The following is a 16,087-nucleotide window of genomic DNA, read 5'->3' as shown; positions in this document are numbered from 1 at the left end:
AATATAACGTCCTTAGTTAAAAACATTGTTTTTCTTTATCTGGGTTCTGTGTTCAACTCAATAAGGAGTTTAAAGAGTAGTATAGATAACCATTTTTTATTTAAAAAAAAGCACTAGTAACAGTAAGAGTAACTTTTATTTTATATTTTAAAAAGGTCATTTACTTTTATACCATTTCTAATATAGTACCTGTCTTTTTTTATAAATTTGACTTATTTTTCCTTTTATCACACTTGAGTGGTGATTTTAATATAGCATAGAAGATATATTGGCAAGAGTTTACACAGAACGCCACAAATTGTAGCATGAAACCTGATGTCTGATGTTTTATTTAGCAAGGCAAGGCTACATTCCATACAAAATACTGCTCCCAGGTTATATACTATATACAAAAGTAACACAATATAAGCTCTTACGGTCTATAAAGTTGCAAAGTAGTTAGAGAAAAGTTTAAGATATACTCAAGAACATACGGATTCTATCGCGTTTCATCCTTAACTTGACAACTCCTTATACCCCAAAACGATTTAGGCTTCAACTTTTCATTTGTTGCAGTGAAAAGCCACCCCATTTGGACGTCACATGATGCGCAGTTTATGATTGTCCATGCATACCTGTGTATCACAGCACTTTAGTTAATATTGGTTTAAATAGATTTGTCGATTGGGGAGAGAGTTGGTTTTGGGTCTAGTCAATTCAAAATTTAAAATTTTCAGGTCAATTTGGCTTGAGCCAATTTTGGGATCAAGTCATTCGAGTTTGATGCTCTATTCAGGTCAAGTTATTATGGTTTTGGCTCACTTTCAAGTTTGGGATTTTTGGATTTGGATCATTCGGGTTTGAGGCTCGGGCCATTATGAGTTTAGGCTATGATCATTTCGAGTTTAGGTTATTTCAAGTTCTCAGGTTGTTGACCTTTTATGGCCTCCCTCCTACAAAGTTCCAACAGATATTACATGCACCAATACAAGTTTGTTGTGATGGAGTAAATACTCACTTGCTAAATGTACACTAGAAAATATAAACTAGAAATGATACAATGAAAATCATGAATGCCAGATCTGAATCAATCACTCTGCTCTTGGCAACTATACCAATATGGCAAATTTCTAGCCCTATCGTCTTTGGTTACTAACTGAAGCTATTGTAAGGGATTGTTTTTCCAGCTAGAATCTAAATAAAAGTTGATTATCCCATAAGGATACATCACCGCTCTTGTTAATAGAACATTGAAAATCTCAACCTTCCTATTAAACCCCAAGGCAAATATGATAATCCAATATGTCATGAAAAGGTGTCAACTATCCATGGTATTTAGCTTAAACGTGACTGGCTTCATGCTAGTCCTTGAGAAAGAAAGTTGAAGAACATACCCAGGAAACCAGCTGTACTCTTTATGTGGTCGGCCTCTGGTAGCTAAGCCCTTCGCTTTTCGGAAAGTCATTACCTCGTGAACATAGCCGTATGAGTTAACATAAGCACCCATAGGACCATCAGTAGACATCACCAACATATCACTGCGCCTGGCAATTACAGTCTGAAGGGGAAAAAAACTGGTAAAGACATAGAACATAGGAATGCATGCCATGCTTTAAGGACAGGAGGGAGCATGCAACCATTTGATGAGGGTATTCACACACAATAGAAAGTAGTACCTTACAGATCTTGCATCGAACACGATCAAGCCTTTCAAGTAACTCAATTTCCTGGCGCAATCTATATGAAACACCATCAATTTCCAGAAGCTCCTGCCTTGTAGGGTCAGAGACGGGGATTTTACTTGCAATATAAAAAGATAAAAGATCAGGCTTCTTCACAAAACCATCCATGCTTGGGGTCCCGACTATTTGTTTCCACATATCTGCAAAATTAGCATATCAAACATTTAAGTTTTAACATCATTCAGACATAAGAGCAAGACAAAAGGAAACAACAAACTAAGCAACCTATTACCAAATATGAAGAGAATTTTTGCTAAATAATGCCATAGTATGTTTGTGTATATAAGTTATTTTTATTATTTTTTCCAATGCAAGCACACAAAGTACAATAGAGAGGCAATACTCCCAACAAATGACCAAAATGAGTTGCCTTAAATTAAATTCTAAAATCTGACATGTGTCAAAAATCACATGTAATTACTTCAGCAAAAATTCTCTGTAAGAGAGTTGAAACTTATACTAAATACCAGACAAGAAAAAAATTTATATTCTCATGAATTACTAACATAGCAAAATCTTTGAAGTATACAAAGTGAATGAGGATGTGGCAAAAGAGCATAGGAAAACAACCAAAATCAAATAAGAGATACCTGCTGCCTTTTGAGCAAGACAAAATGAGTCATACATACGATACACCCAAATGGGCGCGAATGCTCTTGACAATGTACTTGAAAGATGAGACCTTGGTTCTGCCACTTGTCGAGCCATGGACTTGGTCCCAATTCCCAAGTCAGTATTTCTAACCTGTTTCTCATGGCCAGAAGGTGAAGAACCTAAGAAGGTAGAGTCAGTGCCACATGGACTTCCTGATTGGCTGTCTGACTCAGATAATTTATTGTAGTCAGCACTACTTGTCGACTCATCCATCCTATCAGAATCATAGCAGGCACCGATTGCAGATTGATGAATTCTCCGCTCTGTTTGAGTAAGTTCATTCTCAAAGCTTTCCTCTGAATTTGCTTCTGAATCATTTTCATCATTTCTCCCTCCATGTGATAAAGCATTTAAAGATAAGATCTGTTGGCCTCGCCGATTATTTAACGGTACCAATTTTGCATATGCATCTCGAGGGGTTCTAAATGGTATATCTTCCTCAATAATCTGTATCTCTCCAAAAGGCTTAAAAGAATGAAAATTTACAGCAAATCAGCATTCTACTGCACAAGCACTGACAATAAAGATATTTGAGAATATTTTCAAAAAAATTGCTTTCTTACTGCTCCTTCTGCATCAATCCAACAGCGTCTCAAACAAAACCGCTGTTGGCCACGAGTAACCACGTTAATAGAACCATCCTCCACTGGACGATATTGCCGAATCTGCAAATGAAGATTAAAAAACTTAAAATATTACAAAACAACTGCGGTCAAGCTTAAAATCATTATGAAATGAGAGTGGAAATTACAAAGTACTCATAAGAGTAGGTACAACACATACAGACACATAATCTGACCACAATTTTCTCAGGTCCAGAATTGGCAATAACTTTTTCCCACACATACTTATTTCCACCTATACCTAAACAAGTTCACTGTTCAAATCATGAATAACCTTTTTGGCTTTTTCTTTGTGTATGTCTCTGGTGTGTGGGAAAACGGGGTGGTTTCCTCAAACATTTAACAACTCTTTACACAATGCTATAAGTTGTTAGCCATAAAATGTCATAAAATTGTAAAATACAAGTTAAAGGCCTATCAACTAGAAAATATAAACAAACAACAGCTTTCAGCATGCATACCTCTGCGGTTGTCCCTACTTTTGCTAGCCTTAATGGTCCATCATTAGAGTCTCTGTAAACACGGACCTGGACAAGGTTCAAATCTTGTTTCATTGTACAAGAATAAAAGATAAAAAGAAAGAAATCACATATGCAGAAAATTAATATGGAGAACATATGAGTTCACCTACCACACCCATGGTGTAAGGAGCATCAGCCTGGGTCATTGCTCTGTTAACAGCAGCTACAAAGTTCGGTTCAATAACTCTAAGTGGAAGTGTGGCCTCTGGGAACAGGACTACCCCTGGTAAATATTATAAAGAAAGGGTTTAAATTCTTTAATATGTTAATACAAATATGAAGATGAAAACATCCAGAGACTAATATGAAACCACATGATTCAAAAACTGACCATCAAAGACTGGTAAATAAATCAGACTTGTGTACAACGTTTCTGAAGCCACTCTAACAAGTGGCATACAAGTCAAAAGCTCAATAAATAAGTTAAACATCTAATGCTCCCAAAGTTCTTTGATTTTACTAACAAACAATAACACACAAACTATGATGAATCAATACCCTCCAGAACCAAAATTTATGAACATGTACAATCACAAACTCTGAAACAAAAAATGCATTGCATATGAGTATAAATACCTTCAAGATAGAACAAAGGAAGGTTCAAAACAGCACCGCCGTCCCAAAAAGCAGATCTGTGTCGCGTATCATCAACCTCTGCCATACGAGTTTGATAAAGTAAATCTCAAACTGTACAGATAAGATAAGACTAACCAAAAAACTTAATGCTGATAAGTATAGATTATATAAAATTACCGCCGAGATATGAATGTAAGGAAGTCAACTGGGTATTGAAAGTAAAGTCATCAGGTGAAACAACGCCACTGCAATATAGAACAACGAAGTTACAAACCATTAATAAACCGCAGCAATCGGATGAAAAAATTATTGATTTCAACTACCGCTTTTCAACACTGAATGCTTGAAATTTTAAATAAAAAAGAACCAAAAAGAAAAAGAAATCGAAACGCCAACAACAATAATCCTAAATTTAACGATGAAAAGAAACCGAATCAGAATGTGGAAAAGAAAGGAAATTGTAAAATGATTAGGGTAATTACGAGGCATCGCGATCATCGTCGGAGGATTCGAGAAGACTTTCGACTTCTTCGATCTGTAACTCTTCGTTGTCGAGCTCCAGAATCTGTTGGATCTGTCGCCTCTCAACTTCGTCTTCCATTTTCTTCTTTGGAGTGTTCCAGTTTTTTCTTTCCCTTTAGGGTTATGTTCCGAAATGAAAGATATAGGAATTATGGCTGTTTTATTTTGCCCCGCGCCATTTGGCAAAACTAAGTTCTTGCGTTTTATGAACGGAGTTCCATTTATCACTTAAACAAATTAGGAAAATAATCCCAAAAGTCACTCAACTATTAGGAAATTTACATTTTAATCATTCAATTTCAAAAAATTATAAATTGATCCCTGATTTACTTGAGAGTTTTAAAGTTTTAGGGATCTTTCTTCATAGTTGTATTTTAGCCATCGTCCCACTTCCTACTCCAAAAAAAAATACACATCAAACCAAAGCTTTTTTCTTCCTCTTTCAATTTTATAGGTTCATTTTTCATAGAATAATTCAAAACTCTGTTGATTTAAACTTAAAGTCTTAACAACGAAACCTTCCAATCTCCATCCACTATCATCGAAGGACCAACCGACTCCAATATGTTCCTCTTTTCAGTATGCTTTTTTAATATTTTATCGTTAAATCAATTGAATGCCACATATCAAGTACACAACACCCATTAAAAAATCTCTTCTTCTTTTTTCAATTTCTTCAATGATTGCATGACAATGGTAAGATATTACACTAGTGTAGCACACTAGTTAGGCAACATAATTTTTTTATATAATACTTAAAATTATTCATAGTCTTTCTCTAATTCTTAAATAGGAAGATAAACACACTTCAATGCGTTTAAATCTACATTCTCCTACATTAATAACAATATCGATATCAACCAAGCTAAAACTTAGTTTCCATTTTAATAAATACTGTTGAACCAATATTATTCTAAAAATAGTAATTTTATTTTTATATTATTTTTATAAAAATCCCCTAATAAAAAATTTTCACATTCTCTCATGCTCAAATGTTGTTTTAATAAAACTGAAAATGATTGTTCTAACAGTTCAACCAATTCAATATAATCATATTTTGTAAAAGCCCACTTCGAAGAGTAAAAAATATCTAAATAAAAACTAAAATCGAAAAAAGAAAACCTTTGATTAAATCGATTTTGTCTATATTTTAGATTAAAAATAATAAGATCGAACTCATTAAACCCAAAATTTGGAAATTTTTTCCATTTTATTTTAAAATTTCCCCAATCGTCCAAGCCCATTAATGAAAACTCGTTATAAATTTCGTAGGGTTTCACAAAATTAAAACAAATATAAAGTAGACAACAAATTATTTTAGCAGACCTTTTTAAGTTCCTTTAGATCATGTTTTTTTTTTCTAAATTAAATTTAAATTTGTTAATCAAGTTTTAGTTTAGTGGAGACTAAATTTATTCATGGGTCGAGCTATTCGTCCAGGTCTAAAAGCTCGCTTAAAATTTGAGAGAATTTTGGGTAAAAACATTAGACTCGAAAAATGGGTTTAGACAAAAAAAACGAACCTATTAAAAATATAGACCAAGTTCGAGCTTTAACATTCAAAACTTGAGTCCGAACCAGTCCATTTTTAAATTTATAATATTTTATATTATACAATTTATAACATATAAATCATAAATATATACTAAATATATAATACTAATATAATATAAACATTAAAATAATGTTAATATGACTATATAAAAAATTAAATTTATTAACTATTAAATTAAAGTAATATAAATATTTTAAAAAATAAAAATTAGTATAGACGAAAAACAGGTTTAGGTTAGCCTTTTACTAATATAAGCGAATTTGGAAAAAAATTTAAGCTTATATTTTGAATCAAGCTAAAATTTGACAAGTATAAAATACGTTAATGTCATACTTAGACCCGACCCATAAACACTCCTGACAGGCCCATTATTATAGCAACAACCATGAATATGTAAATTTGAGCGTATTTAAATGTATTATCATTCTAATTTAAGTGTTGTGGACATATGTAAAAGTAGATATTATATAAAAACAACAAAATTAAATTTTATGATAGATTTTTTTTTTGAAAGCAATACTTTTAAATTTTTAAATCAAAATAAATGGAACTTAAAAACTTGTATGATATCCACGTGAATCATTATCTCAACTCATAAATGATTATATAATATTTGATTTATTATCAATGGAATTTAAAAATTTTACAAATAAAATTAAGTTGATGACAAGTGTATACAGTAAAAAAATTTAATATATATATAAAATAAAAATAGGACATGTGACAAATTTATAATATTGCTTGTAAAATAAAATAAAAAAGTACATTACTAATTTACCAGATATCTTGTCTATGTGTTAATTTTCATGAATTAAAGTCTTTTTTATAATTAATATTTTCATTTTTGATTGAAAAAGAACTTAATTACATATATTTGTAGAAGAGTTTATATTTGAGGGCAATTTACATTTTAGATTATCCAACTTAGCTTCAACTTTCATATAAATCATAAGCCTTCAATTTAATAGTATTTATTTGATACATCAGTGGAAATTTTTAGACCCCACAAACAGGTTGAGGGTACTTGTGGAATCTAAAAAACTCTACTGACAATGTATCAAAAAAATTTCCTTAATTTAATCAATTTACATCATTCAACTTTAATTATTAATAAAACAACTCGTTCAATCTAAAAAAAAAACTCATTTATACTAGGCATAAATATCAAATTTACACATAAACTTTGATTAAATGTGTAATTTGATAAATGAAATTTAATTCGATGAAACTTTAAATTGGTTAATTGCACACATAAAATTTTGATTTTGATTCAACTATACGCAACTAAAAAAATAGGTACATTTATTTATTGTTATGTTTAATAAATATAATTATTTGTATATACGGTACATAAATATAAAATAATGTTACATCGATAACTGTACTAGTAGTTTGTGCAAATTAAATAAAAAATTATATCTCACATATATAATTACACAAAACCTAAAAATATATATCACATTACACGTTTGATCAATATTTATATATAATTTTAATATTTATCCCTCTATATATACTAACATTATTAAATTATTGTTTTAACTAAAATGTGATTTACATGTCAACAACATAATATTTAATTTCCATTTTAGATAAATTTTTAAAGCTTTTATCAAACCTTTAATTTCAGTAATAAATAAAATAAAAATCTTTCTTTTGAAATGGTTAATTTTGCAGCAAGGTAAGTTTTTCATCTATACCAAAACCTGTAGACTTGGACTGGACAGTCCACTCGAATGATTGGGCTTGAATAAAAGCTTCTATGTTTTACATCTCCCAGTCTCACTAGCCGGAACTCAATTTAAATAATTATAAAATTTATTTATAAATTTATGATATAAAAAATTTATATTATATGAGTTTTTATTTATATAATATATGTGTTTAATTGAGTTGGTGTTACCTATAATCGGATTTCAATTCTCTTATTAATTTTACCAAAAAACCGTTAATTAACAAATCAATAAATATTAATTTAATGGTATTTTTATAATTTTATATAAAATTCAAAAATAAAAATGAACTCAAAACACCAAACATTAACTCTTACCACTTTACCATTTCAACGAAAGTAATATCTAGATTTTACGTCAACTCTTAATAAATATATGGATAATTACTTAGTACACTAGCGATGGAAAATTTTAATTCCGTAAGTAAATTGAGATTTTGCAATGAATCCTTAAATTGTATTTAAAAAAGTGATAATGTCACATTTAGCATCTATACTTTCAAAAAATGTTCAATGTGGTACATGTACTTTGAAAATGTTCAATGTGATATTTGAACTATCAATATGCATTTTATTATGATACCTATACTTTCATAAGATATCCAATTCGGTACATATACTTTGAAAATATCTAATGTGGTACATGAACTATCAATATGTGTTTTATTATTTTATTTGATAGTAACACTATTAGTAATTTGTTAAACCAGTTAATGAAAATTTGAGACGTAGAAATTTATATTTTCAAATCATCAAGTGTATATAGAGAACCATAATATTATATGAAAAACTAAATAAAACACAATTATTTAAAAAAAATAAATACTAAACTCACATGAAATTATCTAGAGGTTGAATAATAAAAAATATTATTTAAAAATCAATTAAAGTTTTATTTTAAATAAAAAAACTCTTTAAGAAAATGGAAAACTCTTAATTGCATTGTCAATTATTGTTTATCCGGGCCTATTTATTATCGGGCTTACCAGCATGGTATAATAATAAGAAATTTCCATTATTTGTGATGGTTCACAAGCTTTCTAAAAAGGGATAATATAAATTTCACATACTGATTTTTTTAGAGCTGTTCGGGTTACCCCTTCAAGTACGAAGGATTGAATTTTGAGAGGATTTGGATAAAAATATTAGGTCTGAAAATATATTTAAACAAAAAAATTAGGTTTGTTTAAAATATGGGTCAAAATCGAGTTCAACCCGACCCATTTTTAATTTTATAATATTTTATAATATGTTATTTTTATACATTATATAATTTAAAACACATTAAAAAATAAACCTATACTAAATATATAATACTTCTCTAATGTAAATATTAAAATAAAGTTAAGATGACTATATAAAAATTTTAAATAAATAAAAAATGTATAAAATTATTAAATATTAAAATAATATAATATAAATATTTTAAAAAATTAAAAAACAATATAGGTGTGGCCTAAAATGGACTTAGATTAGTCTTTTGTAAATATTGACAGATTTGAGCAAAATTTTAAGCCCATATTTCGGGTCAAGCCAAGCTTGAGCAAGCATAACTTAGATTAGTCTGATAATTTTGCTAACACGATATTTGTGTATGCCATGTTAGCAATTAATTATATATTTTAACAAATTTTATATTTTTTAATAATATTTAATATCAAATCATTTTTAAATTTTTTAAAATTTAATAAATAATACGAGTTTAAAAAATAAAAAAATAAAGTAAAAACTAAAATAACTTTGAAAATTAAAAATAAAACAAATCATTATGTGAAATTTATATTAGAAAAAAAAACCATATGAATTATCACAAATAATGGAAGTTTCTAATTATTAACTATCAATTAATAAGAAGAAAACAAAGAATGGAGTCAATGAGACAGGTCTCGCATCGCAGAGGACTGACATCATCACGTTTTCACTTAAGAGCAAACCGACGAAACAAAGAGAATTATTTTCATTGAAATATCATATTAAAATTTGATTTTAATCATAAATATCTACTCTCTTTCACATGTAATTCGTTTTTGTTGTGGTTGGGCCATGTTATTAGCCTCATGCCACTATTTGCCTTTAATCTTTTTCTAACATATTTTATCCTGATTTTTAATTTATTTATATTAAATTATTGTTAAAATTTTTGAAAATTAAAAAATCTATATTTTTAAAAATCTCATCGTATATTGTGATCATGTCTATTATTTCGTGATTGTTTATGTACTTTTAATTAGTAAGAACTAGTCTGACCAAAAAATATATATAGAGTGTTAAAAGAGTTATTTTACATGTCACCAAATATAATGGCAAAATTGACAAAGGGATCAATATTTTTAAATAAAAAATATATAGGGACTAAACTCTAAAGCCTTAAAATTAAAGTATAAGGACTAAAATTTAAATTTTAAAAGAGCATATAGACCTTTGGCATATTTAAACCTTTTAAAAAATTGTATAAAAAATAATTAAAATTCTTAATTATTTTAATTTGAATTGATTTAAAGTTTTTATCATTATTTAAAAAATATTTTTATACTAATATTTTATATATTTCGTAATTAAATTTACATAAAAATATTTTTATATATAATTAATTTGATTTTTAAAAAAAATTTGATTTAATATGGACCGAATGAATATCTTAAAATTTAGATAGACTTTATTGTCATTCATGAAATAAATAACAAATTTTTTGAACTTCTAGAAAATTTTATATTTTCATATTTTTAAAAATTATTTAAAATGAATTATTTAAAAACATTTTTTAATTTTAATGCATTTTTAATTTATTATATATATTTTTGAAAATATGAAAGAAAATTTAATTTTTAAAACATTTTTTTGTAATTGTATATATGTGAGTAATATTAAATTGACAAACAAATGTAACAGTTGAAGATTAAAAGAGTTAATCTACTTTTTTATAACAGTCGCATCACTAATTTTAACTTAGAAAATATTCTCTAAAGTCAAGTATAAGGAAATGATTTGAATGGTTAAAATAAGTAAAAAATCATTTAGCTTAATTTGGGATTTGATTATGACTTAACTGAGTGGAGTTTTGTAATTTGACAACCGGGGTTTCGAGAATTGTTTATTATTAGAAGTAAATTTATTATTGTACCGTGATATTTTTAGCCCTTTGAAATTATATTTTAACCTTTTAAAATTTACAAAATTTTAAATTAATATATAATAAAATTATAATTTATCTTTAAAATAAAAATAAAAATTAATTTAATATTTCTAAATCTATAGATATATATATATTGATACACATTTAAATATATTTAAACCCACATCTTTTAAATTATTACAATAATAACCATATTATCTAAATAGTCAAATGGTTTTCTATATATAAGTCTAAATTACTCATATTTTTAAAGTATAAATATTACACATTTAAATATATTTAAACCCACATCTTTTAAATTATTACAATAATAACCATATTATCTAAATTAAAATTTAGTTGACAATTAATTTAATTTAATTATTACACAGATCTATTAGAAAAAGGTTTTTAAATATTTTTTTTAACTAATTTGATGTTAAATTAATCTGTGTTACAAACTCAATTAAACCTATCATATAAGTATAGATAGGAACGAAAACCCCTTACCCCTAAAGACTGCCCCAATCCGTGCCCTCTAACAAAAACTATGCCACGTGGGTTTTTAATTATAATTCATTTATTTTATATTAACTACAGAAAATAAAATAGAAAGGAAAGAAATTAAATTAACTCATTATATTTTTATTTCATAAAATAAAAAAATTGAAGATCGCTACATACTACTTTAGTAATGTTTTAAAAACTAAATTAACGATCAAATCATTAATTTTCAATTTAATTGTCGATTTAATAATAATTAAAAATTTTAAAAAAATTTATATAAATTATTAAAAAATTCCTAAACTAGTTCAATCACTAATCTTCTATCCTAATATTCTATTTTTAACTAGTTTCGAGTGGTTCACTCAAAAAATAATTTAATTTTTTATTAGGATAAATATACCAATAGATTTTTAATCTGATTGATCGGATTGATCCAGTTCTAATATCATTGTATTGAATTAATTTTTCTATTTATATAATTTAAAAAATGAGTCACAATTGATTTAAAAGAATGAAAAAACATTCTATAAAACAAATTGTAACTAAAACAACAGTTATTTAAAAAAAAATAGAGTTGCAACTTTTTAATAAAAAATTGATTTATGAATAAAGGAAAATTCTCTTATTTTATAAAAAGAAAATGAGTTGCAATTAAAAAACGTGGAGACACAAATGAGTACAGAGAATTTTGTTCGTATAAATAAATATATATTTTTAATTAATCAGTATAAATAAATATTAAAATAATATAAACAAAAAACTATTAATAAAATTTAAAGGAAAACTTGTCATTTAAAATGTTTTCCACAAAATATCCTTTCAATCCATTAAACAATATAACACCTTATTAATATATAAATATTATTTTTTTTATTAAAATCAAAATATCTATTATCGAAGACAGTAATTAATTTTTGTAATTAAAAGATAAAATAAATACATAATATATATTTTTTCAATTCGTATTAAATACTTATTTTATTTCTATTTTTTGATTTGAGTGAACCGAAAGTACTGTAAATTCATGTTCACAACGTTTAACATTCCCCCTTGCTTTATGATTATCTATTGCAGTCCTTGTATTATTTTGAATTTTGTTAAAATATATTAAAATTTCATAACACCCGCAAAACGGGTCAAAGAAAAAAAATATTATTAAAATTATATTTATAAAAAATTATTTAACAATTAAAATATAAACAAGAGTGATAAAGATTTTATAGATAAGTTTTTTCAGGTTCCAATACAATTTTTAGATATTTTCTTTAATTGTTTTATTTTAAATATTTTATATAAAAATAATAAAAAACGAAAATACCATTAAATTAATATTTATTACTTTAATTAAAAATGATTTTTGAACTGATATATTTTTCTCATTTTTTCAACATTTGCATCTACTTTCCAGAAAAAGTGGTCCATGGCATCTAGATTTAAACAAAATATCCATACAAAGGTTTATAATTTTTTTTAACTTTGAAAAACTCGAATTAATTTAATATTATTGTTACGGTTTAAAATACTTTAATCAGATTAATATTTTTATTTTATTTGAATATAATATATTAATAGGTTTGAATATTGAAAATAATATTAAAAATAATAACACGAACTCTAAATATGAATAGTAAATTAGACATGAATGTCAAGAAAAATATAGTAAAAGGTTATGTTATTATTCTAAAATTATTATGGTTTTCATCTGCGCTTCATGTTGGATTGATTATTTAAATTTTGACTAAATTATAGTGTAAGAATATAAATGTTACAATTTACTTAAAGTTTTTGTACTTTTAGTATATTTGAAATTTTATCTTCATACTTTTATTTTTAGAAATTTAGGTTTATTTGTTAACACTGTTAGATTATTTTTTTAGTGTGTGTGTTGGTGTGGCATTTTGAAAAAAAAAAAACTTAGCGTCTATGTAACAAAAAATAATATTATAATGAACTTGAATTTGATAAAAAAAATTTAACGATGCTAACATTTCTTAAAAGTTCATATAATAATTTTAATTAGAATAGAGTATTTAGACTAACTAATGACATTATAAAAATTAAGGTATCAAATAATGTCAAATTTAAAGTATATAAATTAAATATCAAATTTTAGCGAAATATAAACATCAAATTAAAATTTAACCATTCTTATTATCTAAAAGGTAGAGTGATCATAGTTGACATTTACCCATATGTTCTCATGTAAAAAACAAAAAAGGAAAAAAATAAACAAGGCTCACCTGAAAAGTGAGACGGTTTTGGTAAAAATATAGACTTAAAAAATGAGTTTGGGGAAAAAAATGATGCCCATTTTCTAAGCAGGTCAGGCCTCAGTTAAACTTTTTTTGGCCTAAGTCTGACCTGAATTTGCAAAAAAAAAAAGTCACTTTTTGCTACTTAGAGGTGTGCATGAGCCGGGCCGGGCCCATAAAAATTTTGTCCCGTTTTCAAGGCCTGGGCCCGGGCCCAGCCGGCCTAAAATATGGGCCTAGAAATTTGTCCAAGCCCAGCCTGGGAAAATGGTAGGCTCGGCCCGGCCATTTTTTTTGCTTTTTTTTATTAAATAAAAAACTTTAAAATATAATAAATCAAATACATTTAAAAACATAAAAAAAAATATTAAAACAAAAAAACAAATAAAAAATAAAAAATGAGACTAAAATAATTATTAAAATAATACATAAATTAAAAATATAATAAAAAGTAATTATATTAAATTTGAAAAATTGAAACAAATTAGAACTAAATTAAGAATCAAATTATATTAATAACAAAAGTTTTACAATATCAAAATAACATTAAAAACAACAAAAAGAGTAAAGTAAAAGTACTAAAGTTACTTAAAATTAAAAATAAAAATAATTTAAAAATAATTTAATATTAAAATCAGGCCGTGCCCAGGCCAAAAAATCTTACCCGAGGCCCGGCGAGTTTTCTAAACGGGCCTCATTTTTTGTCCAAGCCCATTTTCCGAGCCTATATTTTTACCCAAACCCTCCCATTTTTCGAGAGGGCCTTCGGGCAGGGCCGAGCCGCTTGATCCATGCACACCTCTATTGCTACTGTTGCCTGTTTTCACTATTTTTGCTGTTGTTTTGTCACTGTTTTTGTGTCGTTTTGCTATCATATTGCTACTATTTTATTTTATTGTTTGGATATTGTATAACTCTTGTTTTATTGTTAATTTTGCTACTATTTTAGAGGTATTTGTTTGTTATGTTGCATCTATCTTAGTGTTATTTAAGTATAAATGATTTTTTTAAATTTATTTTCATTTTTTTGGAAACATTTATTTTAATGTTTTTAGTATATTTGATGTATTATATTTTTAATTTTTTATATAAAATATTAATATAAAAAAAGTAATATGGGTAGACCAAGCTTGATTTTTAACATTTTATCCAGACTAAACTTAGGTAAAATTTTAAATCCATATTTTGAGTCAGGTCCAAATCTAGAGAGCAAACCTAAAATTCAATTAAGGCCCAACTCAACTTATGATCGCTTCTAATTAATATCTTTCAATTGTATAAATTAAGTAATAAAAATGAAGCTACTCAACTATTATTTGTCGCTGAAATGAATAATACTTTTTTGTCGCATTAATTAATGTATACATTTGAAGAGTCAAGAATAAAGATTAAGCAAAAAAAAAGAAAAAAAAATGCAATTACTAGTTACAATCATGCTTTTAGAAATAAATCGGGGATGCATTAAATTAATCAAACTTTTAATATTCTATCCTTGCTTTATCATCATTTGACTATTCTATTTCGATCAAATAATAAATCATTACGAAGAGCCGCAAAAGACAGACCGCATCAATAAATTACAAAAGGTCAAGTATCAAATAATCTATCTTCTTCATTCTCATCATCTTATATTATAATTTTACAATCATCACTGTGTTTTATTATAATAAAAATTTTCGGAAACAATTTTCAATAAATCTGGTAACATTTTACATTGTGTTATTAGAAAATAAAAACTAGATTAAAACAAAAACAAAAGAAAATCAATATTGTTAAAAAAGAGCCGCCACCAACGGATGCTGCCTCCAACAAAATAAAATTTTGCTTTTAAGAAAGTTGAATGCTAATATTCTTTTGCTATATAAAAAAGGAAAATTTATTTTCAACTACTGAATGCATGCAACTGCCATTAGATAGTAGCAAAGATGATTATGACTTCCTTTATCCAAAATAAATAAATAAATAAAACTTGTTGTCTTTATTAAAGAATGTTAGAAAGTTGAAACCATTGAAAAGAAGAAAAATTAGTTTGAAAAGAAAAAGAAGAGGATAATGAGAAAAACAAAACGTAATATTTTGTTGGGAGTACAGCTCGACAGACAATACTTCAAAAAATTTTTTTAAAGGAGTCGACCCCTCAATAAATTTATTAATTACTATTCTCATAATTTTGATCATAAAAACAAAAATTCAAACCATAATACATTCAAAATGGTGTTTATGTCGACAAACAAAAGGGTTGTAAAAGGTTGAGAATGGAGAGTTTCACTCCATTCCTTTATTTTTTTAATCCATTAATATCTAATGCATGT

At 26.6% G+C, this 16,087-nt stretch overlaps 1 protein-coding gene across 1 annotated transcript; it reads right to left on the bottom strand.

Annotated features, from left to right (window-relative positions):
- Positions 1-301: 301 nt before the first annotated feature.
- LOC107929951 (uncharacterized) lies at positions 302-4,817 on the bottom strand. The gene is made up of 10 exons (XM_016861502.2): positions 4,578-4,817; positions 4,273-4,340; positions 4,096-4,173; positions 3,630-3,742; positions 3,460-3,525; positions 2,939-3,040; positions 2,312-2,840; positions 1,656-1,861; positions 1,374-1,537; positions 302-614 (listed from the first exon to the last, which is right to left on the bottom strand). The coding sequence occupies exons 1-10, from the start codon at positions 4,694-4,696 to the stop codon at positions 479-481; spliced, it is 1,581 nt and encodes a 526-aa protein (XP_016716991.2). The 5' UTR covers positions 4,697-4,817; the 3' UTR covers positions 302-478.
- Positions 4,818-16,087: the final 11,270 nt, after the last annotated feature.

Source organism: Gossypium hirsutum, chromosome A07 (assembly GCF_007990345.1).
Source record: "Gossypium hirsutum isolate 1008001.06 chromosome A07, Gossypium_hirsutum_v2.1, whole genome shotgun sequence".
NCBI lineage: Eukaryota > Viridiplantae > Streptophyta > Magnoliopsida > Malvales > Malvaceae > Gossypium > Gossypium hirsutum.
The sequence above is the reverse complement of the archived record's forward strand: the minus strand, read 5'-3'. Positions and strand labels throughout refer to the sequence as shown.